Source organism: Schistocerca cancellata, chromosome 8, assembly GCF_023864275.1.
Source record: "Schistocerca cancellata isolate TAMUIC-IGC-003103 chromosome 8, iqSchCanc2.1, whole genome shotgun sequence".
NCBI classification, from domain to species: Eukaryota; Metazoa; Arthropoda; class Insecta; order Orthoptera; family Acrididae; genus Schistocerca; species Schistocerca cancellata.
In genome coordinates this window covers 103,425,794-103,449,609 of record NC_064633.1, presented here as the reverse complement: position 1 = coordinate 103,449,609, position 23,816 = coordinate 103,425,794, and the positions used below count along the sequence as shown (strand labels likewise).

General features: G+C 40.8%; 2 protein-coding genes across 10 annotated transcripts in view; both read right to left on the bottom strand.

Moving 5' to 3' along the window:
• LOC126094854 (uncharacterized) overlaps positions 1–23,816 on the bottom strand; it is a 472,827-nt gene that overhangs the window by 343,657 nt on the left and 105,354 nt on the right. The window lies entirely within an intron of this gene.
• The window catches only part of LOC126094858 (uncharacterized), a 119,948-nt gene that overhangs the window by 25,991 nt on the left and 70,141 nt on the right, over positions 1–23,816 (bottom strand). The window contains exon 2 of one of the 3 annotated variants that reach the window (XM_049909487.1): positions 2,758–2,969. The exons of the other annotated variants lie outside the window; for them this stretch is intronic. Within the exon in view, the coding sequence (XP_049765444.1) occupies positions 2,845–2,969 (125 nt within the window). The 3' untranslated portion in view covers positions 2,758–2,844. Of the gene's footprint in view, positions 1–2,757; positions 2,970–23,816 lie in introns of those variants that run through there. 3 annotated transcript variants of the gene reach the window in all.

The window sequence follows — 23,816 nt, the reverse complement described above, 5'->3', positions numbered from 1 at the left end:
TTGAGCGAAAAGGATTTTCAGATTTGATGTTGTAATAATATTCACAGTAAGACTGAACGATCAAATGGTGATGACGTATCTGTCTGGGCGAATTTCGTTGCTTATAATGTGGGAATAAATGGAGATGAATGGCAGTTCGCACTCTAAGACGTTGTGAAGAATTGCAATGGATACTTCCCAAAAACCGAGACGAAACAAAAATGGCTGTTCTCAAATTTCTATGAAAGTTTCTGGTTCGTTTGAAAGTCTATATAAGGAAAGCATGAAAGCCTTCCAAACAGAAGTCATTCCTTCTCTTATCTGGAATACGATAAGAGGTCAGAAGGAAAGGCCAAAACCGGGAACGCATCTACGCTGATGAAACTCTTACTATCATCTTAGAGGACAACAGATCACAAGGTTATGAAGTGGAGAAGTACCTCCCCTCCTATATTTTCTTGGACAAGGTCGCAAATGACAGTCACAGTCAACAGAATGACTTCTTACAATAATCATTTGTCCTAAAAATAAAGGAGACCGTTCAGATCTAAAGCTGACAATCAAGTGCCTTTCCAATGCTGTTATTTCAGCTGCAAGACCGAAATCCACCCTTATCTACAAGGGTGCCTCACCTCTAAAACAGACTATGTTACAACTTGAATTCCATCAATTTAATTTTTAACAGAGAATACTCGTACACTGGTGCAGAATATGGCCTGGAACAATAGATTAACATAATTTACACTGATCGATGATCACACACATAATCATTCGGAGGCGCATTAATATAAGAGGTCCAGTTCCACGTTAACGCAGATGTGGCATTATGACGATAAGTACACAAAAAACGTAAAAAAACAACGCTTAGCTCCACTCGTAGTCGTGACTTCCAGGATTCCAAGGCGAGGTGTTATTGCCTGTGATCAGTGTAGTTGGTCTCTGAGACAAGGTCGGGAACTTGTCGATTATTACTCTTCCCGTAACTCGACGGTATCAGTCCTTAAGCGAGGCGGCAAGGATTGGCTCCGACCTATTAAACCACTTGCAGCTTGTCGAGGTCGGTACCAGACATCAGGATTCAACCAAAGGCAACAATTCGTCAGCCACGTGCCGTTCAGCTAGCCAAACCAACAACACACACCTCGAACAAAGGCCCTAGCTCCAAACGTATAAGCAGAACGTTATCGGAAAGACAAGTGATTGGTGGTGGCATATAACTTTTTTTAAATAGTACAGAATTTTTCAATAGGAAGACCATTGTTTTGTCTTTGTTTCAGTAGCTTAATAGGCTCACTGAATATTGAATACTTATTATTTTTTGTAGCTCAGCGTACAGGCTAGTCGCTGAGTTTTTGTAAGAAGAATTTGTCGACTTGGTCGCGGTTTTCTCAGCCACCATTGTGGACATGTCATTCAAATAACTATTATGTACGTTTATCATTTCAGAGGTTTCAGATGGAGCCCCTCTGCTAAAGGAATTCTTCGTGATACAAAGTTCTCCGTGTGCTCTATTTCACCAAACCAAAGCACAAGTGATTTTTAAGATGGTATATAAGTAGGCATGTGTAACGAGTGTGTGAAACTTGATCAAATGAAAGCGCATATGCGCATATGAATGCGATTAGATGAGAGCCAGCCTTGCACGTTGAGATATTATGTCTCCTGCTGCGAGTCAGAGCTGGCTATACTCCGTTTCAAGTGGAGCACCCCACATTACCATGCACGAGTCAGCCACAATGCCATCTCTCAACAAAGCAGCATTTCGCACCTCCCACTTGAACCTCATCTTCAGATACTCATCACTGTTTTTAATTATCTTTGTGTCATGAGAAACTATCTGCCATTCCATCATTTACCTTTCCGCAAAAAATCGATAACGAACGAGACTGTCTGTCTCTAAGCCGTTCTGAGAAAGCCGAAATTTTTGGCTGCCATAGGTCTCAAGCTGTAAGGATTTTACTATCACCTCTACCTTGTTACGCCCGCATCTCGTAGTCGTGCGGTAGCGTTCTCGCTTCCCACGCCCGGGTTCCTGGGTTCGATTCCCGGCGGGGTCAGGGATTTTCTCTGCCTCGTGATGGCTGGGTGTTGTGTGCTGTCCTTAGGTTAGTTAGGTTTAAGTAGTTCTAAGTTCTAGGGGACTTATGACCACAGCAGTTGAGTCCCATAGTGCTCAGAGCCATTTTTTTCTACCTTGTTTATATGCATAGCTTTTGGAGCAGCGAGAATCCCTTTATTAGGCTGTCTCAAGTGCTCATTATATCTTAATTCCGAGTATTTGCAAATATTCTTCCACTATACATAGGTCGTATTAGACGTCCAATAAATTTTTACGTTGTTTTTATTCAGTTTCATAGTATTCCTCATTATTATTATGGCTATTCTACTACTTAAGCTTCGATGATATTGTCAGAGGTACTATCAGCACTTACCAACTCTTGGCTCCTTTAAATCGTACGGAATTTACCCTCCAAGTAGAAACGTTGTGGTTTCAAATTGAAGTTTTCCTTTCATCTCTTAACGGAATGAACGAGAGCTCTTCTGCAACAGTATCTGCTGCTTTGAAAAATAGCACTTACAGACATTTAGATCAGAATGGGATACACAGATCCCATAAAGAAAAATAAAACTTGCACACAACACATTTACAGTAAGCACCTAATTCCATTAAAAACTTCACAATTTTGATAACATTGTCTCTCATAGCCCACATATGTCTGCTTACACGAGTAAGACGCTGGGTAATAAAACCATTTTTTAAATTACAATCGGTGCTTTATTTCTACTTTGTGAGTACAGGATACAGGACAGTATGAGCAGCTCCAGACTGCGTCTCCATGGTGTGGGCTCCCTCAGCAGCGGCGACTACGCTCCGTGGGCGGCTCTGCGGGCGGCGCCTGACCTGGCGTGGGGCCTGTCTGCAGCTCTGCCCGCAGCGTGTCGGCTGCCTGCCCTCGCATGCTTGGCGTGGCCAGCCCGGGCGTGAGCACCTGCTCAACAGGAAACAACACACGTCACGTCCCAGTGACACCTGGTTACCTTCTTTCTTACCAGAAAAGTTCAGTAGCCGTAATACCAACACCTGTTACTGCTGCTGCAAACACTATGCTCGCGTTTTATAGGCGCAAAGTATACTTCAGAAGCGTTTAACACATAGATGACTGGTTTGCTTTCACTGGAATAGTTGCTACCTTATACTTCAGGAACGCTGATCTAGCCTACAATTGCTAGTCGTGGTATATTTGGTTCCAAATAATGCAGTATACTGCCAGTCAGTGTTTTACACTATAGTGCTCTGACACATGTATTTACAAAGTTATAGACAGAGAAATATGTTGTAATATAGGCATCTATGGTATTATTCAAAATATCATTGATCTTTTTTGCACGTTTAAAATGTTCATGTTATGTAATAGTCTGTGGTGAGACTATTAAAACTAGTTTTAGTGTTTTCCTCAGTTCAGTACAACTCTCGTGTAGTACTATCTTCATTTACAGTAGATCATATTCGCCTCAGTCAATGCGTGATGTACTTTTTTGTACAGACCACTAACATGCTGACAAATTGTGCTGTGAGACTTACTGAATTCTATTTTGGAGACAGACTTTGTGTTCTAGATGAAAGATTAACTGCCATTATTATGTTACATTGCTAAGTAGAAAATCAAAATACAAGTGACTAAATTACTACTGAAGATAGATTGTCTGTGCGTGGTACAAATCAGGGCACCTTCTATCTAACTAGACAGTGATTAGAGCCGTTATAGTTATGATTCTGTGCCCGACATTCAAAAGTACCATCTTCTACGTAAGCATTGTCTCGCTTGTACGTTAATAGTGTTTCATTTACTTTTGCCACATTAATTATCAATAAAGACATAATTACGGACTACAGCTAAAAAACTACTGTTACTCTGTAGTGTCAATGACAGTATTCCTCAGACTTAGTGACACTAAGGTTTATTTCAGAAAAAACGTCATCTTACGTCTTTTTGGTATAACAACGTCGACACTGTACCGAAACTCTGTTAATTAATATATTTCTAATCCAGTAACTCATATAGTAACTATACCCTGTTCCATAACAAAATTGTACACATGGAAAACAATAAACTCTACCAATCCAAAAAGAAATGTCAGATATGTAATGAGATCCTTGAATACCATGTTCAGTGTATCACCGTATATCTTAGCACCGCACAATGCTAGCGTGCTTGCTAGTTTGTTAGTTAATGTTCTATGATTCGTTTACACTGCAGAAGGGAGAATCTCTCACCTTTGGTTTATTAGTGTTTGTTTATGAAACATGGTAGACAGATATTTATTGGAATACAGTTTTCTGTCAGTACCATTACCTATTCAACGACTAATTGTAAACAAAGTGCAAATTTAGTACCAATTTTTATAGATGACTCATACTAATATGTTTTTGTTTTATAAATTTTATACTAATAACCTACACGGAGATTAGATGTCATCATGGTTCAGCAGATAGACCCTCAGAGTGATCCAAATGTGAACCTGATAGGTGTTATAGGGGGTCCATATTTGGCAAGTAAAACAATTATTATCAGACATAATATGAGAGGGAATTGCGATTGAATGTAGCAACATATTCAGCCTATTAAGAAACTTGATAGTGGTGTAATAGTAATATCACCAAAACTGGACGACATGAATGCTGCACTTGAGCTGCCTGCAGACACAGTGTCAGAGCGCCTGCCTCAGGGAGCCACTAGCGACACCACAGCAGTTAGAGCCGTGCACAGCCTGCTCGCCTTTGCTGGTGTTTACCTTTGAGTGCCCGCCTGCTCTCTGCATTTGGACCCTCCTCAAGATCGATGATGTAGTCATCGTCGTCTGCTATGCTGTCGCCGTCGTCGTCATCAGCGTCTCTGTTTTCTCCTACTTCTTCCACCACTTCGTCGCCATCGTCTGCAGCAGCGAGCGGCGTGCAGTACGCCACGAGCAACACACCAGCGATCAGCAGGACGAGGCCTCCCTTCATGGCTGCAGTGGTCTCTACACTGGGTGCCTCGCTACAAGTGTCACTACGGAGCTCACCGGCCTCCTCTTATACTGCAGTGGGGCACTTATCACCCGACTCGTAGAAGGCATGCGCAGCTACACAGCGCTTACGTCAAACTCCACAATCAGCCGTATTGTGGTCATATCTTAAAGGCTGAATTATCTTGCTGGACATGGTATGAAACATTGAGGTTGAAGGCACTAAAAGACGTAAAACAAAACTGTAAGCACTATATCTGATAAACACAGCACAACCAAGAAAACTAATCATGTACCTGAAAGTTTATACACATGAATTACGAACGTCTTCCATTCGTAAGAACAGCAATATAGAAGGGAAATCACTCTCTTTAAGAACTAATTTAAAAAGTACAGGAATTTATTCAATAATAGTTAATGTCATCCTCGTTCTCGTTACATTGCGTTATCATGCTGCACATTGAGCTAGAATTCTTCAATATTATGTATTACAATTCTCCGATTATATATGTCAGAATTCGTTATAAAATTTTATCAATTATTAAAGTTTTGTTTTGTTCTCTTTACAATGAATCTTAAGTTCATATAGTGTAACCTATCCATTCATTTAAGAGGCTTCCCAAATTCTTCATACTATTAACCATGCAGAAGAATAGACTTGTGAACACCAGTACTGATGTTGGGCCTCTATAACTATGTTCCATATTAGGAATTTTCGTTCCCCTTTTTCGTATTGCTACTTCCATTGTGACAAATAGTAGCAAAATTGATACCTATGAATTAAGATTCACATCCATATTACCTGGAGCCATTCTCTCAGCTTTATTTAATAATTATTCACAATTTTTGTGTACAGGCTATTGCAAAATGAAACACGTACACCATTTTATATCAGTCCAAATACCTATCAAAATCTGAGGAGACGTTAACTACATAAGAGTTATAAATAATTAAACTTTCTCATCATCCAACACCCAGAACTGACCCAACGTCGGCTTGAAGTGAGACTCACCCAGAATGTGTACAATGTGGCTCGAAACGAATGCGTGCTGTCAGTAAATGAAAGCTGCTGTCTGCTTCCTGGTATGGAAGTATACGTCTTGCCATGCATTGTTTATGCATGACAGACCAGGAGACCAAGGATGCCAGTCAAGAACGTATACATTCTCAAGTTTTTTATGGTATGAACTGCTGTATGGCGGCTTTCATTCTCATATTCCATTTGGTAATTAATTCATAAAGGGTATGTGTAAAGTGATTATCATGTACACCACGTACTGCTATACAATTAATGATATGGTGACTACAGCCCCCAATCTGATGCACTTGACTTTGTTCCCATCTGAGACATAAAGATGGATATAATTAGTTCACAAAGTCTTCAAAATATAGTTTTAATCAGCGGCTGTGTGACACAAAGTGCAGCTTACCTCTCGGTCGGATTAATTTCCTTTCCTTAATCCATGTTGTAGTGTACTACAAGGTATATCAAAAGTTTCAATGGCCCACCTAAGCAACACACCTCCATCAACAACTTGTTTTACATCTTCAAGATCTCCTGCAGTCCATTATCTACCTGTCTGAAACATAAAAATGACCGTTGGGTCAGTGAAGATCAATGGACAATGATAGTCAATTATCAATGACGACTACTGTATATACATAAAAGATAAATGTGCGTATACTGTTAACAACGTCTCTTTAGCGCCTTTGGACATAAGACAATTAATAAACTGCATACCTAAAACGATTTTATATTCCTTTCACATTTACTTAAATGTTTAACTGCAACATTTCACTGTATGTTCACTCTCGAGAAAACCGCCAGTAATGCACCTTACTAAACAGTTGTCGCCATTCTCACACCTGACTGAGCTGGTTGGCAAATCCCATCACGTGATCAACCAAAACATTGTGGGACGCTATTGTCCTTCGCGATTCGTAAGAGAAGGTGTAAAGCAGGAATTCTGTTGTCTGTCAACAAAAAAGTGTTGGTAGTGGGGGTCCAGACAGTCTTCTGGTGTATCACCCTCTAAACGTGTGTCAACTCGACCTGGTGTGCTAATGGTTACAGAAAGTAGAAGTACTAACTACTGACGATGATTTGCCATCCATCATCTAATTCACAGTATTCCATGTGATGTAAGCGCCTTTTCAGTTTATATATGTCAGAATTATATGTGTAATGTGTGTAGCCTGCAGCAATCCATTTTTTATCTCTAGCATCTTTCAGTGAAACTATCATAAGACTGATGTAGAAAAGAAATTGTATGTAATAAAGACATTAAAAAATTTTGAGAAATATATAATTGGAAAGTAATAAGAATATCCATTACTGAAGTCCACTTCATGTTGCACAATAAAGTGTATTTCACAGAGAGAGTGATAACTGCTCTCTGTGTTTTTTTGTCAATAACAGTTTTGCTACTAAGAGTTCTTGTAAAAGAAAGCTGACTTTATTGTTCAATTATTTTTAAATTCCTTTCTTGGCAACTACTATACTAGGTATGCATGTGATTGACAGTATATCGGTAGCAACGTGTCTGCTGGACTGTTGTGCACTGTAACAGACAGTGAAGCTTTGTGGTTCAGCATAACGAAGAGGCTAGTAATCTCTATGATTATGTTACTGACCATATTTACAGATATAGAATCGAAGTGTTTCATGTCTACATAGGAGATTACCTAAGAATGACCTGTTCAGCACTTTTTAGCATATTACTCAATTACTAACGTTAAATAGAACTATCTGTGGTATTAAATATGTACAAGCAATGGGGCAGATACAGTCACAGGCGTGATTGCCCCATGGGCACTGCAACACAAACGCAAAAATGTCTGAACTGGTAGGCATCTAATATAGACACCTTGTAACCAGCAAAATCCTAATAAAAGGATGCAAACCATGTATTAACTGAGAGTTCAGAGATTTTCTCCATCCACTTATGTACTCTTCTGGCAATCCAAGTGACTGGAATGGGAAGCATCCCCATGATGTCGTGCTATGCTAAGTATCACTCCCTACAGTGCAGTATGAATTGCATATGCAGACGTGGATGCTGCTGAAATATTGTCTGCACACTTTACAGATATTGTTATTTATAGAAACATGTTAATTTTGTTATCGTAGTTTCATAACTAGTGAGTAGAATCGTCTTTTTTCTCTCGCATAAGGTACTGCTTCAGATCTATTAATTCAAAATGTCCTATAATAGTTCCAGATGATAACTGTCATAGCCGAAAATAATTTTTGTTTCATGTCTGAATGTACATTGAAGTGTTCGCCTGCAGTTATATATGTAGATTTGAAAATCATTTAGTAACGGGAAGAGCATTGGAATTGCGGCTGTTATAAGTTCTTCTTTCCATTGCTTTTCCGGCAGATTCAGTATCATGTTGCTCCATGTACCACAATCCTGAATACTGTAGATAATTAGTTATTAAACCGAATGAAGGAATTGACTTTTGCATCACATCAGAATAAATGAAGTAATAGAGAAATTATATTACAACACTGTATGCGTTATTTATAGTCGACTACTGAAGGACTTTAAAAATTTTGAATCACCCAAATTTTCCCCATCCTCATTTATCAGCAATGACTGTGCTAGAGCTTACATTTATAAGACACTGGTTAATAATCATGTATGTTTGTGCAAAGTGCAGTGGTGCTTTATTTCTCCCTTGCTACTGCAGGGTGCTAGGCAGTGTGAGTAGATTCAGACTGTGCCTCCATTTTGTGGCTCCACTTCAGGAGTGGCAACTGTGGTCAGCTCTGGAAGCAGCGCCTGACCTGGCATGTGATCTGGTTCTGGCTTTGGCTGCACCATGTCAGCTGCCTGCCCATGCGTGTTTGGTGTGGCCCGCTCAGGCATGAGCACCTGCTTAATGGTAATCAACACATGTGGTGTTACAGTGATACGTGCTTACATTCCTGTTACATCAGAAAATTTCAGCCACACATTCTTACACTTGCTACATCACTAAGCTTCCCTTTGATGTGCAAAACGTGTATGTAAGAAGTAGATGACAAAAAGATGAGTGGTCTCTTTTGTTTGGAATAACAGTTATCATACAACTCAGGAACACTAGTCTAGCCAATAAGTGCACCCCCTGGCATACCTAGTTACATATTACGTGGCATACCTTAAGCCACTATTTTACACCATGATAATGTTACACAGATTTGTATAAAGGAATAAACAAATGAATAAATTGCAGGAGTGTATTTGCTAAACGTCGAAAAGGTAATTTTGTCTTCTTACGTTTAACATGTTTCTAAAACAGTTACTTAAATATGATAAGATTTTTAAAAGCAGTCATAGAAGCCGGCCGTGGTGGCCGAGCGGTTCTAGGCGGTACAGTCAGGAACCGCGTGACCGCTACGGTCGCAGGTTCGAATCCTGCCTCAGGCATGGATGTTTGTGATGTCCTTAGGTTAGTTAGGTTTACGTAGTTCTAAGGTCTAGGGGACTGATGACCTCAGAAGTTAAGTCCCATAGTGCTCAGAGCCATTTGAACCATTTGAACCAGTCATAGAGTTTTCATCACTTCTCTATGCCCTGATATGCAATTACCTTCATTGTGAGTACTCTATGAGTTCTCTATCACTGAATAATATACTTCGTTGTAGAGGCCACTAACATGTAGACATATTGCGCTATAAGTCTTATCGTATGTGTGCTTTAAAATCATAATTTCTGTAGGTTACTTTTTAACTCAATTGTAGAAGCAAGTTAAACAACTAAAACAAAGTTGGGAAAGAAGAATTTAATAAGTGCTCAATGTATGTCGCTACATATCATCAAAGTGTGTAGTATCTGAGGATTGAAGTGTACATTCTGGACAGTTGTAACATGGAAGGATTTGTCATTAGAATGGGAACTATCTTGCAGGTCACTCAGTTACTCTGCACAGACTCCAGGGTGCCTTCAACTAAAACCACAAACGATCTCGAAGACAGATGCAAGAGATGCATTTTCCTCAAAGCATTTATGAAACTATTCTTGTGATTCTTACAAGGCCACTATGAAGTATCAAACACCACATTTTCTTTAACGCCATTTATTGTAGGGAACTCGACTTAGCTCGTCAGAATTTATACCTTCAACTATGTGATTTTATTTTTCAATGCACCTCAATCAAATCATAAAAAAGTTGCTTCTCACCTGTCTTACTGTGGGCAGAGTGCAGCGAAGTCCACCTAACATGGAAGATCTCCAATCCATTCTGGATGCTCTGATTTTCATTCCAGCACTCCTTTTTCCTTCATAAATCAAAAAATAGCGAGTTTTTAATCGAAAACCCCTTGACTTAAACGACGCACAGTGCAGTAACATATAAGGTCTCCAATGTCTCCATCCTCTTCGTTCAACCCCAGACAATTATTACAACTGATAGTGGAATAATGTGTGCAGTCTCAGAAATTATACTATTGGTACAATCAATTTCTTGACGTGCTACATGCCTATAACTTTAGCAAAAAATGCTTCTTCATGTACAGAATAATCGTCGCGATTTCTTGCTCATTGTCAACTAAATCTTTAAATTCTTGCTGCATAATACTGTAATGTCGTTTCACAGGAAATTTAAAGTGCCCGTCGTTTATGCGACTGCATTATATACATAGAGAATTCTCATACGTCTCTTCTGTCATTCAGATTCATTTTTAAAGACTTGTGAAAATAGATCACTACACTGTATAATTTTGTCCAAACAGTTATTGGTCCCATGAATGTCGTACATACCAAGAACAGACAGCGAAGGGTAAACAGCACTGACATAGCGATTTTGTCAAACCGAACAGAGTTGTGCGGGCCGAAAAGTGCCACACCGCAATACTAAATGGAATGTCACACTGTACCGAGTACTTCCGAGAAGGCCTGAGCTTATTGGAGACACGCCGAGTTTTGGTCTGCTCGCTCTGGCCGCACACAGTGGTCAGACCTGCTATAACGTGATTCTGGAGAAACAGTCTGAACGTTGAATTTCATTTAGATTTAACGGAAGCACAGACCCATGTTATTAGGTATTTCATGTCTTCTGAAGTCATCAGTGTTTCTTGATAGACTTCTTGTTTTAATTTTCACCGCAAATAAAAGTATAGAAGTGTTAGGTCTGGTGAGTGTGCAGAACATTTTGGATTTGCTCAACGGACATTCCAATGCTTTCCAAATGTTATCTTAATAGGGTCTGTCGTTTCATGTACAGGATGGGAGGGACATCCATCCTGGTGGTACAACACTGCTTGGCTTATGTCCAGTGGAATGGCTTCCGATAACTGGGGCAGCGGCATATATTAGGCATTTTAGTCTATTTACATTCCTATCTGTAAAACAGCGACCAGTGACGTAGATCTTGAAAAACACACTGATACCTCACAACAAGGGCTGGAATAATTTTAAGGGAAAACACATGGAAGGTCGACCCACATATTACGTCATTTGTTGTTTCGTAGAATACACTTCATTGCTTAACAACAACATTATAATTAAAATTTAAAAAATAACCTTGTTAAAAGAATAGCCAAGCTCACATTAGTTAAAAAGAACATGGTTTCAATACATTAATAAAAAGCTTTAAGAGTTCACACCATTTAGAACAAGGCTCGAAACCAGGAGTATACAGTCGCCAAAAACAAGTAAGAAGTCACACCAACTAAGCGTGGCTGCAAGCGGGATCAACAAACTGAGTTTTATCAATAAAATGAATTACAAATGGCCACCACTAAATGTACTAACAATTCCCAAGCATGGATAACACCTTAAACAAGTGGATAACGCCCATCCAAAATACGGAAACCACAACAAGCGATGCCAGAGATTGTAGCTGTTGGAAAGCCCTTAAAACGTATAAGCCTTAACAGTTCTCTTCAGCAACAAAATACATATTCCCCAAAATACGAGTAAAGCTGTAAAGGCATACAATTTAAATGTGACTCCAGCTGGTACACATTGAGAATGACACTAAAGTAAATACACAGTTGCCCAAAGTGCAAGAAACGCATGAGAGGACATGCAGTTTAAATGTGACGCTCAACTGATATGCGCAAACGGAAACACAAACCATGACCGCACACTGCACTTGCATTCGGGAGGACGACGGTTCAATGCCGCGTCCGGCCATCCTGATTTAGGTTTTCCGTGATTTTCCTAAATCGCTCCAGGCAAATGCCGGGATGGTTCCTTTGAAAGGGCACGGCCGACTTCCTTCCCCGTCCTTCTCTAATCCGATGAGACCGATGACCTCGCTGTTTAGTCTCTTCTCCAAAACAACCCAACCCCACAACCCATGACCCTTAAAGAAATATACAACTGCCCAAAATACAAAATGAGCTGGGAAATTCAGCAGGTGGCTATCACAGCCAGCAGGGAACAAGCAGGCAAGTTTCACAATAAAAGGAGTTAGCTAATGACTGCGGATAAAAGAGTTCATATTCATAAGTGAAATTAACTCGCTGCAGAAGCAGCAATAATTGTGCAAGCTTTAAACGGGTAGTCAAAGAGTAGGTCTAGTTAGGAGGACCTTCGAGCCTGCAGAACACACTTTAAACCTCGTGAGCTTACTGAGTTCACCAAATAGGATAGATTAATAGTTCTCTTTTAATTGGCGACACTCCCCCGTGGGACGTATCAAACGATCAGCTTTACTTAACTTGAGCCAACACGATACTGCTGGTGAATATGTAAATGTCGTGTAACTGGGGCCTCCCGTAGGGTAGACCGTTCGCAGGGTGCAAGTCATTCGATTTGACGCCACTCAGACGCGTGCGAGGACGGAAGTGCCACCACAACAGAAAGAAAACATCTCTGCTCTGGGCCCAGGGAACAGGAACGCGTCGTCTGCTGCCAATACTACCCTGCCAACACACTTCAGAAAGGAATAGTAACTGCCCTAATAAGGCTGCGGACTAGAATGCGGAAGATGTAGTCAATATTAACTTATGGCGGAAGCGACTACACATACAAGTTGAAAGGTCTGTTGGATTCCTTTCATGTTAATTTCTGAAATATGTTGCCATTTACGGCATAAATTCCTTTTCTAAATTTACTGTGGCGTTTCTGACTGTCTGGGAGGAGACTGATTAGTGGAACATGTTACTTTTACACATAAACAAGAACGATCTGTCACACTACTACACTTTAAAACACAGTTTATATGTAATTCATGTCCCACAGTCTCATACGGAACCTACATCCGCTTTCTTTTATATACTGTATATGATAAAATACTGTTATCCCCCTTCCCTTCTGTGTGAGAGGATGAATGAGCAAATGTATTTCTAGTTGCATGCTTGAGGGTAGCAGCAAGCCTGTCTGCTAGAGAACAGTAGGACCAACGTCGGAACAGGTAGCTACGCTTTCTAAAAGCAAAGAGGTTTCTATCCTTAGTATGGTCCTGTCCGTCCCTTGTCATGTTGGTATAGGAAGCTGCCTCTCTGGCCACTTCTGTTGGTATTTGTGAGCCACCCTCAGGAAGGGACCAGATCAATCTGTCCACGGCGAGCGTCTGAAGTGGTAAAATCTCCAGCTAAGCCCGTGTCTGCTAAGTCCGTAGACAATGGATTTCTTAAGTTCAGCCTAACTGAAAATTTAATCACCTTTATTTCAGGTTTAGCTCTAAAATATCTAATGTTATCTTAAATTGCAACGCAGTGTAATTCGCGTGTGAAGTTCAGAATATATACCGGTAGTTGCTTTGTCACTACTTTATGAGTAAAGTGGAACCACGTGTTGATCAGTAACTGTAACTAGCATCATCAATCTTCAATGCGAATGTGCGTGAGATTATAACGTCTCGTCTTGACAATATTTTTCAATATAGCAACTTCTCTTTATGTTCAACCCACGTGGGGTGTACTTTGTCAGACCAGTACCTCGTGCTTATACAATTGTTTGACCCATCAGGTTAATAGAAAGACGGTTTTAACCAGTTTGAGGGTTTTCTTTTGTAAATTGCTTTTCGATCTAATTTATTTTAATTATCGAAATTTATTGTGGAGTTACACTCTTTGTGTAAACCAAGTTGACCACGTGAAGCGTGTGGTGTAATCATCAAAGTAGCCCTCAGCTACTCATTTCAGGAAGATTTCACAGGGAGTTAGTATGAATTTAGTATACCAGTGTGTGGTAACTACATGACGGACAGGATTGTGCTACGAACGTAATTTCTTTGGGTGAAAATTGAATCGGTTGGTTGTGGTTAATTTCCTCTTGCATATGTTCCAACGTTCTTCGTGTGTTATTTTATGAATGCAGTGTTGTATGCAGTCTCACAATCTTGGTTCCATATTTAATGTGTTCCGTAAGATTACAAACTCACATTTTCACAGTCCTAAATAAGGCACCAGCTTAGTTATGACTCACGTTTAATATGCTGAAATTCCAATGTTCAATTTTAAAATAAATTTCCAAATATAAACTGTTTATTTCTTTTTATTTAAATTCTCTTAAGCTAGAGAGGTAAGCTAGACAGGATACCTGGTGAAACAGTTGCGCAGTAATGCAAGATTAACTTCCCCAGACAGCTCACAGCTTTTAACCCGCTTTTATTGTCGATCAGCACCGCTTACACCACAAATTAATGCAACAACATTACAAAGTTACAAGCTTAACACTCCTTAAATTACCTGTAAATTAGAATATGAAACATGAGAGCCTGCTGACGCAATATGTAAGGCATAGTCATCTGCAAGGGTGCTTCGCCTCTGACACAGAGTATGTTATTTCATCGACTCAGTTCATAACAGAGATGTACTCTCGAATGGAATATGACCTTCAACAATAAATTATTGGCCGATGATCATACACACAATCACTCGGAGGCGCAATAATATGACAGGTCCAGTTCCACGTTAACACAGACGTCACCTTATGACAACAAGGCACAAAAAATGTAAAAAACAACACTTAACTCCAGTAAGGTGTAAAGTGACCGCGACTTCCAGGATTCCAAGCCGGGGTGTTAGTTGCCCCTACTCCATGCAAGTAATCTTTTAGGGGCCGTAAATTTTGTGTTTGCAGGTTGAGTCGCAAACTTGCACATCAGGTTGCATGCGACGTCCACTACTCTTCCCGCAACTCGCCGCTGTCTGTCCTTAAGAGAGTCGGCAAGGCTTGAATCCGACCTATTTAACCACTCGCGGCTTCTCGAGTTCTGTACCAGACACCAGCAGCTGCCCGAAAGCAACAACTTGCCAGGCAAGTGCCCTCCCCCTCCAAACCAACAACACAAGAATCGACAAAAGACCGTAGCTCCAGACGTGTGAACAGATCGATATCGACAATCTAAGTGATTGGTGGTGGCAGCGGAGTGCCATGCAGCCAAAATTAAAGCCGCCACAGCTCACACACATTGAACGTCGACAGACAAAGAGCTTGTTTTTATCCTCTTCTTTGTGTTAGCATTGACCTTCACCTGGCGATTAGTGCATACTGCGAGGATTGACTCGCCCATGATATGTAAACGATGCTTCTACCTCACACAAAATTTTCCATTGGTCTGCCGTATGAAAAGTCAGAACGTTTTTTTCCTTTTTTTCATTCTTAAATTGTGTCATTCGTCTTGAGTGAATAATGATACATAATCAAATAAACAATAATACGTTTCCATCGAGTGAGAAACTTGCATAATCTTTAAATGTATGTACTATATCTTAGATTAATGTCATCTCTTTTAAACGATGAGTAATTCTAGCTTCTATCCCAAAAAAATCTCTGTCAGTGTAGTTTAATTCACATGTTTGTCCTTGTTTATAACTTTCGGAGTGGAAGTTGCCTCTACGTCTTCTTAAATAATAATGAATGTTTCAATACCCAGATTATGGTGTCTCTTTATTCCGGTAGCATAATAGGTTCTCTGAACATTGAATGCTTACGCGACAGTCGCTGAGTTTTTGTGAGAGGAATTAATCTACTTGGTTGCGATTTTCACAGCCGAAAATTGTGACCACATCATTGAAATAATTATCATTTTCATTTAATACAGAATATAGAAACGCATTTTTATCTTAACACAGTCCACTCTATCAACAAAAACAGAAACTGATGCACTTATAATTTTGAAGATTCACGTCAATAAGATTTTCAACCAAGCCACTAGATTTCCAAAAATAAGTATTTCGTGTTCACAGATTTAATGACGTCGAGAGAGAGAATTTTCGGGGATAGTAATATTATCATGAAAGACTCAGCACTGTTTTCTCTCTCGAGAATGCAACGGGCGTTCTTATATGATCTGAAGCCACGATTCTCTATTGAATTAGTCTTTCTTTTCTCAGATCGTGTATATACGACATTGCACGTATCACTTTACACTTTTCGTACATAACATTAGGAGAGCCACAACCGTTTTCAGAAGTCACTGCCATGAAGCTGCAGTTACAGCGAAATATGAAGATGATAAAATGTGATGGAATGCGGTGTTCGTAGAATACTCGTTTGGTCGATCCCTCTCGTACTTCCGAGATGCCTCTTAGCGACATTTACATTATAGTTACTATTGCGAAAATGTTATTTTCATTTGTTTCATTAGCCGCTCTTCTTTTGACTTCTTCTGTACACTTCCAGTTTCTAGAAATTTTTTTATAATATTCGCAAAGACAAATCGCACTATCTGGATACTCAACAGAGTGTACAATAGTTTAGCGACATTCTCCATAAACGATATTCAAGTTTTCGACTGCTTATGCATTGTGAATGGCCTCAATTCTTCGACTGTCATATACATTGTAAGTGTCTAATCGGCTCTACAGACATGTTATCTGATTGCTACAACCGCAGAACACAGACTGATGGGCCTCAAGTGCACAGGTAAACACAAGAATAATACCTGAGTTATGTGTTTGCCTATATTTGCTATATTGGGGAATCTCTCCTTTGTCGGCGGGACAGTGGTCTGCGGGTCTGTTATCTTGACACTGTTTGTTGAAGTCACATACATCATATGTCGCTGAAGTGCTCTTAGAACCTTGTTACAAGTTCTACAGAAAAAAAGTATATAATTCAATTACAAAAAACAAGTCTGTATCATAACTCAGGGACTATAAACGATCAAAATTTATTGCTAATATCTGGAAATTCGCCTTAATGTCAGCTATAATTTAATGAAAATCGCATCCAGACATCTTTATTCACTCTGGGTACACTTTGAGTGGCCTCCTTAGCTGCTCAAACTGTACAATTACGACATACGAGTGAAGTGGTGCAGAGATTACCACAATGGGGATGAATTAGGGATGAAACGCTTCAAATGCTCGTAAGCGTATCAAGTTACCATGATTTCCTCAAGGGAGATACTGGCACGCTTCCTTGAAAAGAGCAAGGCCGATTTATTTTCCCATCCTTTCCTAATGCAAGCTCGTGCTCGGTCTCTAATGACTCACTATCGACGGGACGTTAAACGCTAGTCTTAATATCTTTCTTTTTGTATGGCCATTAAGAGTGACATTGCGAATGACAATGTTTGGTGTGTAGCGGAGCGTGGATTTCACGATCCTCGGGAACCAGCGAACCCATATCTGTTATGTAATGTAGAAACATAAAAAACACCTGCCTGTACATTGACATCCATGTCCTATCGAACAACAGATGCATCCAAAACGCCGTGTGTACTATATAACTACAACACATCGTGGGTAAGCTGCCATTAGCGAGAAAGTGAAATTAGAGGTAGATCTCCAATTCTCGGTTTGTCATGGGACTGTTACATCGTATGTGTAACGCACTCACTTATGGTTTCTCATTGAATGTCACTAACTGTTTTATACAGGCGAGGCCATTGACTGAGTGGCGACTGGTTTTCGCAGCACAGTAGTGGATACTTGCCATCCGAAACTTTTCGTCATTAAACTCTGACAGACAAGTGAGACTCTACACTATATACCATCACTTCGTTTTTCTCTAGGCCCATATTGTCTGTTGTGGGTTGAATGTAGTATCTCAGTGTAGTTTACCACCCAGTGCCACAAAAACAACATTTGGACTATGAGTCAAGGCTATTATTCTGAGACTTTTAAAGGAGGTTACACCCAAGTCAGGCGCAGTTTCGAACGTATTGAGTCTGTAGCAGAGATTCATACAGAAGCTTTGGCAACCTCTGTGGAACCAGGAGATTTTTCATCGTAGTCCGGTGAGAGGATCGGGTAATAGCAACACTCCACATTATTGTTGACATCCGATCCTAACTGCATTCAAAATGCGACAATGCCCGTGATGAAACGCGCTTCAGAGATTTCGGACGGAGCTCTTCTGCTAACCTGGTTTGCGAGAGTCCCGGGACTTGTACAAAACATTTTGAATAGAGATCAACACAGACATCATTTCCGCACTTTTTATTGCTCAAAAAAACCACATACTGGACATGGCACCAGCATACAGCGAGACCTTCATAGGTTGTGGTCCAGATTACTGCACACACCCGTACGTCTAATACCCAGTAACACATCCTCTTGTATTGATGCAAGGGTCACGTCGTCCATAAACATCCATCCCAGGCATGTACGATAGGGTCCACGTCTGGACAACATACTGGGCACTCCAGTCGAGCGTTGCCGTCATCCTGAAGGAAGTCATTCACAAGATGTGCACTATGAGCGTGCGAATTTTCATCCATGAAGGCGAATGCGTTACCAATATGCTGCCGATATGGTTGCACCATCGGTCGGAGGCTGACATTCCCGTAGCATGACAATCTGTCTGCCATCCCACCATTTACCATTCCGCAAAGTATCGATAACGAACGAGAGTATCTGTCTCTACGGGGTCCTGAAAACGCCGTAGATTGTTGGCTGCAATAGGTCTCAAACTGTAAGTATTTTACAATCACCTCTACCTTTTTTGTGTTCATAGCTGTTGGAGCAACGATAATCGTTTCTAAACATCAAATTTATTGTATTACTTTTGGGACTAGTGGCGGCAAAATTAGAAATCACTTGATGATAACATTGGCATGGTGAAAATTTCCCTTCTGTATTCAAATTGAAATTCTTTGTTAAAATTTCAGACATGAAAATGGAACTGAAATTGTGAACGAGAGGTTGCTGTCTCGATAGACTGAAATACTATCTGTAACCAGTTGTCCTTCAGTCATTGAACAACGTTTTCTTAGTCTGTCTCAAGTGCTCATTATGTATTAATTTCGTGGATTTGGAAATATTCTTCCACAATAAATAGATCCTTTAAGGCATTGGATATATCAATATTTGTACGCTGTTTTTATTCAGTTTCACAGTATTCCTCATTATTATTATTATGGCTATTCCACTACTTAAACTTGGATGATTGTCGGAGACGCTACTGGCACTTTCCAACCCTTTGCTCCTTTAAATCATTCAGATTTTAGACAGAAAATTAAGTGCAGTTGAATTACTACATGATACCACATGAATTCTACATACACTATGTGATCCAGAGTATCCGGACGCTTGACGGAAAATGACTAACAAGTTCGTGGTACCCTCCATCGGTAATGCTGGAATTCAATATGGTGTTCAGCCACCCATAGCCGTGATGACAGCTTCCACTCTGGCAGACATACTTTCAGTCTGGTACTGGATGGTTTCTTGGGGAGCGGCATCCCATTCTTCACGGAGTGATGCACTGACGAAACGTATCGATGTCGATCGGTAAGGCCAGGCACAAAGTCGGCGTTCCAAAACATGCCAAAGGTGATCTATAGGATTCAGGTCAGGACTCTGTGCAAGCCAATCCATTACAGGGATATTATTGTAGTGCAACCACTCCGCCACAGGGTGTGCATTATGAACAGGTGCTAGATTGTGTTGAAAGATGCAGGCCCCATCCCCAAACTGCTCTTCAACCGTGAGAGGCAAGAAATTGCTCAAAACATCATTGTAGGCCTGTGCTGTGATAGAGCTACTCAAAACAACAGGGGCTGAAAGCCCCCTCCATTGAAAACACGACCACACCATAACAGCACCTCCTCCGAATTTTACTGTTGGCACTACACACGCTGGCAGATGACGTTCACTGGGCTTTCACCATACCCACACCCTGCCATCGGGTCACCACATTGTGTACCGTGATTCGTCACTCCACTCCACTGTTCAGTCGTCCAATACTTACACTCCTTACACGAAGCAAGGCGTCGTTTGGCATTTACCAGCATGATGTGTGGCTTAAGAGCAGCCGCTCGACCATGAAATCCTTGTTTTATCCCCTCCCGCCTATCTGTCATAGTACTTGCAGTAGATCCTGATCCAGTTTGGAATTCCTCTGTGATGAACTGGATAGGTGTCTGTCTTTTACACATTACGACCCTCTTCAACTGTTGGCGCTTTTGTGCTGTACGTTTCCGCTTCGCTGTCACAACAGTGGAGCTAGAGATGTTTAGGAGTGTGGAAATTTCGCGTGCAGACGTACGACACAAGCGACACTCAATCACCTGACCACATTAGAAGCCCGGTCCGTGAGTTCCACATTCCCATATTGCTCTCTCACGACGTCTAATGACTACTAAGGTCGCTGATATGGAGTGTCTGGCAGTAGGTGGCAGCGAAATGCACCTAATATGAGAACGTATGTTTTTGGTGGTGTCCAGATACTTTTGATCACATAGTGTATATATTTATATAGAGAAGAATGTGATTACTGTTGGTACACTTTTACAATGACTCACCTGCAGTCCTCTTGATATCTTCCAATGTATAGAGTCATTAAATAATTTTATCACCATAGTCCTTCCAAATAGGAATGTTGTGATCTGAAATTAAAATTATCCTTTCATCTCTTAACGTAATGAACCGGAGCTCTTCTGAGACACCATCTGCTGCTTTGAAAAATATTACTAATTGACATTTAGATCTGAATGGGAAACACTGAGGCCATAAAGATATGGGTAAGTTTTCTCCCAGCACAGTACACATTTACAGTTGAGCACATAATTCCATTACAGACTTCACAATTTCGTAATATGGTTTCTCATAGTCCTCTCCTTACACTTGTAAGACATTGGATAATAAAACCGTTTTTTAAGTGCATCGGTGCTTTATTTCTGCTTTGTGAGGACAGGATACAGGACAGTATGAGCAACTCCAGACGGCATCTCCATGGCGTGGGCTCCCTCAGCAGTGGCGACTACTTGCTGTGGGCGGCTCTGCGGGCAGCGCCTGACCTGGCGTGAGGTCTGTTTGCAGCTCTGCCTGCAGCGTGTCGGCTGCCTGCTCCCACGTGTTTGGCGTGGTCAGCCCGTGAGCTCCTGCTCAGCAGGAAACAACACACGTGACGTTCCAGAGACATCCGGTTACCTTCTTTGTTATCAGAAAATTTCAGTAGCCGAGATAGGAACACCTGCTTACAGCTGCTGCAACCACTAAGCTCGCATTTTATTGGCAAAAACTATACTTTAAAAGCATATGACACATAGAAGATTTTTTTGCACGTTTAAAATGTTCATAAAAGAGCTATGTAAATGTCTGTGGTGAGACTTTTAAAACCAGGTTTAGTGTTTTCCTTAGTTCAATAGTACCCCCATGTAGTAATACCTTAATTAAAGTAGACCATAATCACCTCAGTCACTGGATGGTATACCTTTGTGAACAGGCCGCTAACATGCAGACATATTGTGCTGTAAGACTTACTGGATTTGTGTTCTAAAAACAGAATTTCTGTATGTCCCTGTTCTCACGATTCCAAGAACTAGTGAAACAATATAAAAGAACTAAAGCAGTAGGATTATATGATGGCTCAAAGTACGACGCTATATAGCTTCAAAATATACAGGGTGTTACAAAATGGTACGGCCAAACTTTCAGGAAACATTCCTCACACACAAAGAAAGAAAATATGTTATGTGGACATGTGTCCAGAAACGCTTACTTTCCATGTTAGAGCTCATTTTATTACTTCTCTTCAAATCACATTAATCATGGAATGGAAACACACAACAACAGAACGTACCGGCGTGACTTCACTTTGTTACAGGAAATGTTCAAAATGTCCTCTGTTAGCGAGGATACATGTATCCACCCTCCGTCGCATGGAATCCCTGACACGCTGATGCAGCCCTGGAGAATGGCGTATTGTACCACAGCCGTCCACAAGACGAGCACGAAGAGTCTCTACATTTGGTACCGGGGTTGCGTAGAAAAGAGCTTTCAAATGCCCCCATAAATGAAAGTCAAGAGGGTTGAGGTCAGGGAGCGTGGAGGCCATGGAATTGGTCCGCCTCTACCAATCCATCGGTCACCGAATCTATTGTTGAGAAGCGTACGAACACTTCGAATGAAATGTGCAGGAACTCCATCGTGCATGAACCACATGTTGTGTCCTACATTTAAAGGCACATTGTCTAGCAGCACAGGTAGAGTATCCCGTATGAAATCATGATAACGTGCTCCATTGACCGTAGGTGGAAGAACATGTGGCCCAAGCAAGACATCACCGACAATGCCTGCCCAAAGGTTCACAGAAAATCGGTGTTGATGACGTAATTGCACAATTGCGTGCGGATTCTCGTCAGCCCATACATGTTGATTGTGAAAATTTACAATTTGATCACGTTGGAATGAAGCCTGATCCGTAAAGAGAACGTTTGCACTGAAATGAGGATTGACATATTGTTGCATGAACCATTCGCAGAAGTGTACCCGTGGAGGCCAATCAGCTGCTGATAGTGCCTGCACACGCTGTACATGGTACGGAAACAACTGGTTCTCTCGTAGCGCTCTCCATACAGTGACGTGGTCAACGTTACCTTGTACAGCAGCAACTTCTCTGACGCTGAGGTTAGGGTTATCGTCAGTGGCACGAAGAATTGCCTCGTCCATTGCAGGTGTCCTCGTCGTTCTAGGTCTTCTCCAGTCGCGAGTCATACGCTGGAATATTCCGTGCTCTCTAAGACGCCGACTATTGCTTCGAACGTCTTCCTGTCGGGACACCTTCGTTCTGGAAATCTGTCTCGATACAAACGTACCGCGCCACGGCTATTGCCCGAGCTAGTCCATACATCAAATGGGCATCTGCCAACTCTGCATTTGTAAACATTGCACTGACTGCAAAACCACGTTCATGATGAACACTGTTGATGCTACGTACTGATGTGCTTGATGCTAGTGTTGTAGAGCAATGAGACGCATGTCAACACAAGCACCGAAGTCAACATTACCTTCCTTTAATTGGTCCAACTGGCGGTGAATCGAGGAAGTACAGTACATACTGACGAAACTAAAAAGAGCTCTAACATGGAAATTAAGCGTTTCCGGCCACATGTCCACATTACATCTTTTCTTTATTTGTGTGTGAGGAATGTTTCCTGAAAGTTTGGCCGTACCTTTTTGTAACACCCTGTATACTACTCCTTGAACCCTATTCTAATGAACTTTCAAGTGCAATGCAAGAATCCTATCATGGAGACAGAGTTCTTGTTCTATAAGGAAGGGTAACTGCCGTTATTATGTTACATTGCTAAGTAGAAAATGAAAATACAAGTGACTAAATGACTACTGAAGAAAGATACATTGTGTCTGCCACAATTCAGGACACCTTCTATCTAGTTAGACAATGTTTAGAGTCATTACAGTTACGATTCTGTGTCCTACATACAGAACTACCATATACTTCTTAAGCACTGTCTCGGTTGTTGGTTTTTCTGATAATGTTTCATTTACTTTTGCCACATTACTTTTATTAGACATTTGAATATATTACACAAAAAATGGGACATAATTACAGACTACAACTCTAAAACTGCTGTTACTGTGTAGTGTCAATGACATTACTCCTCAGATTAACTTTTATTTCAGAAAAGATATCATCTTCTGCCTTTCTGGTATAGCAACATCGTCACTGTACCAATACTCTGTTAATACTTAC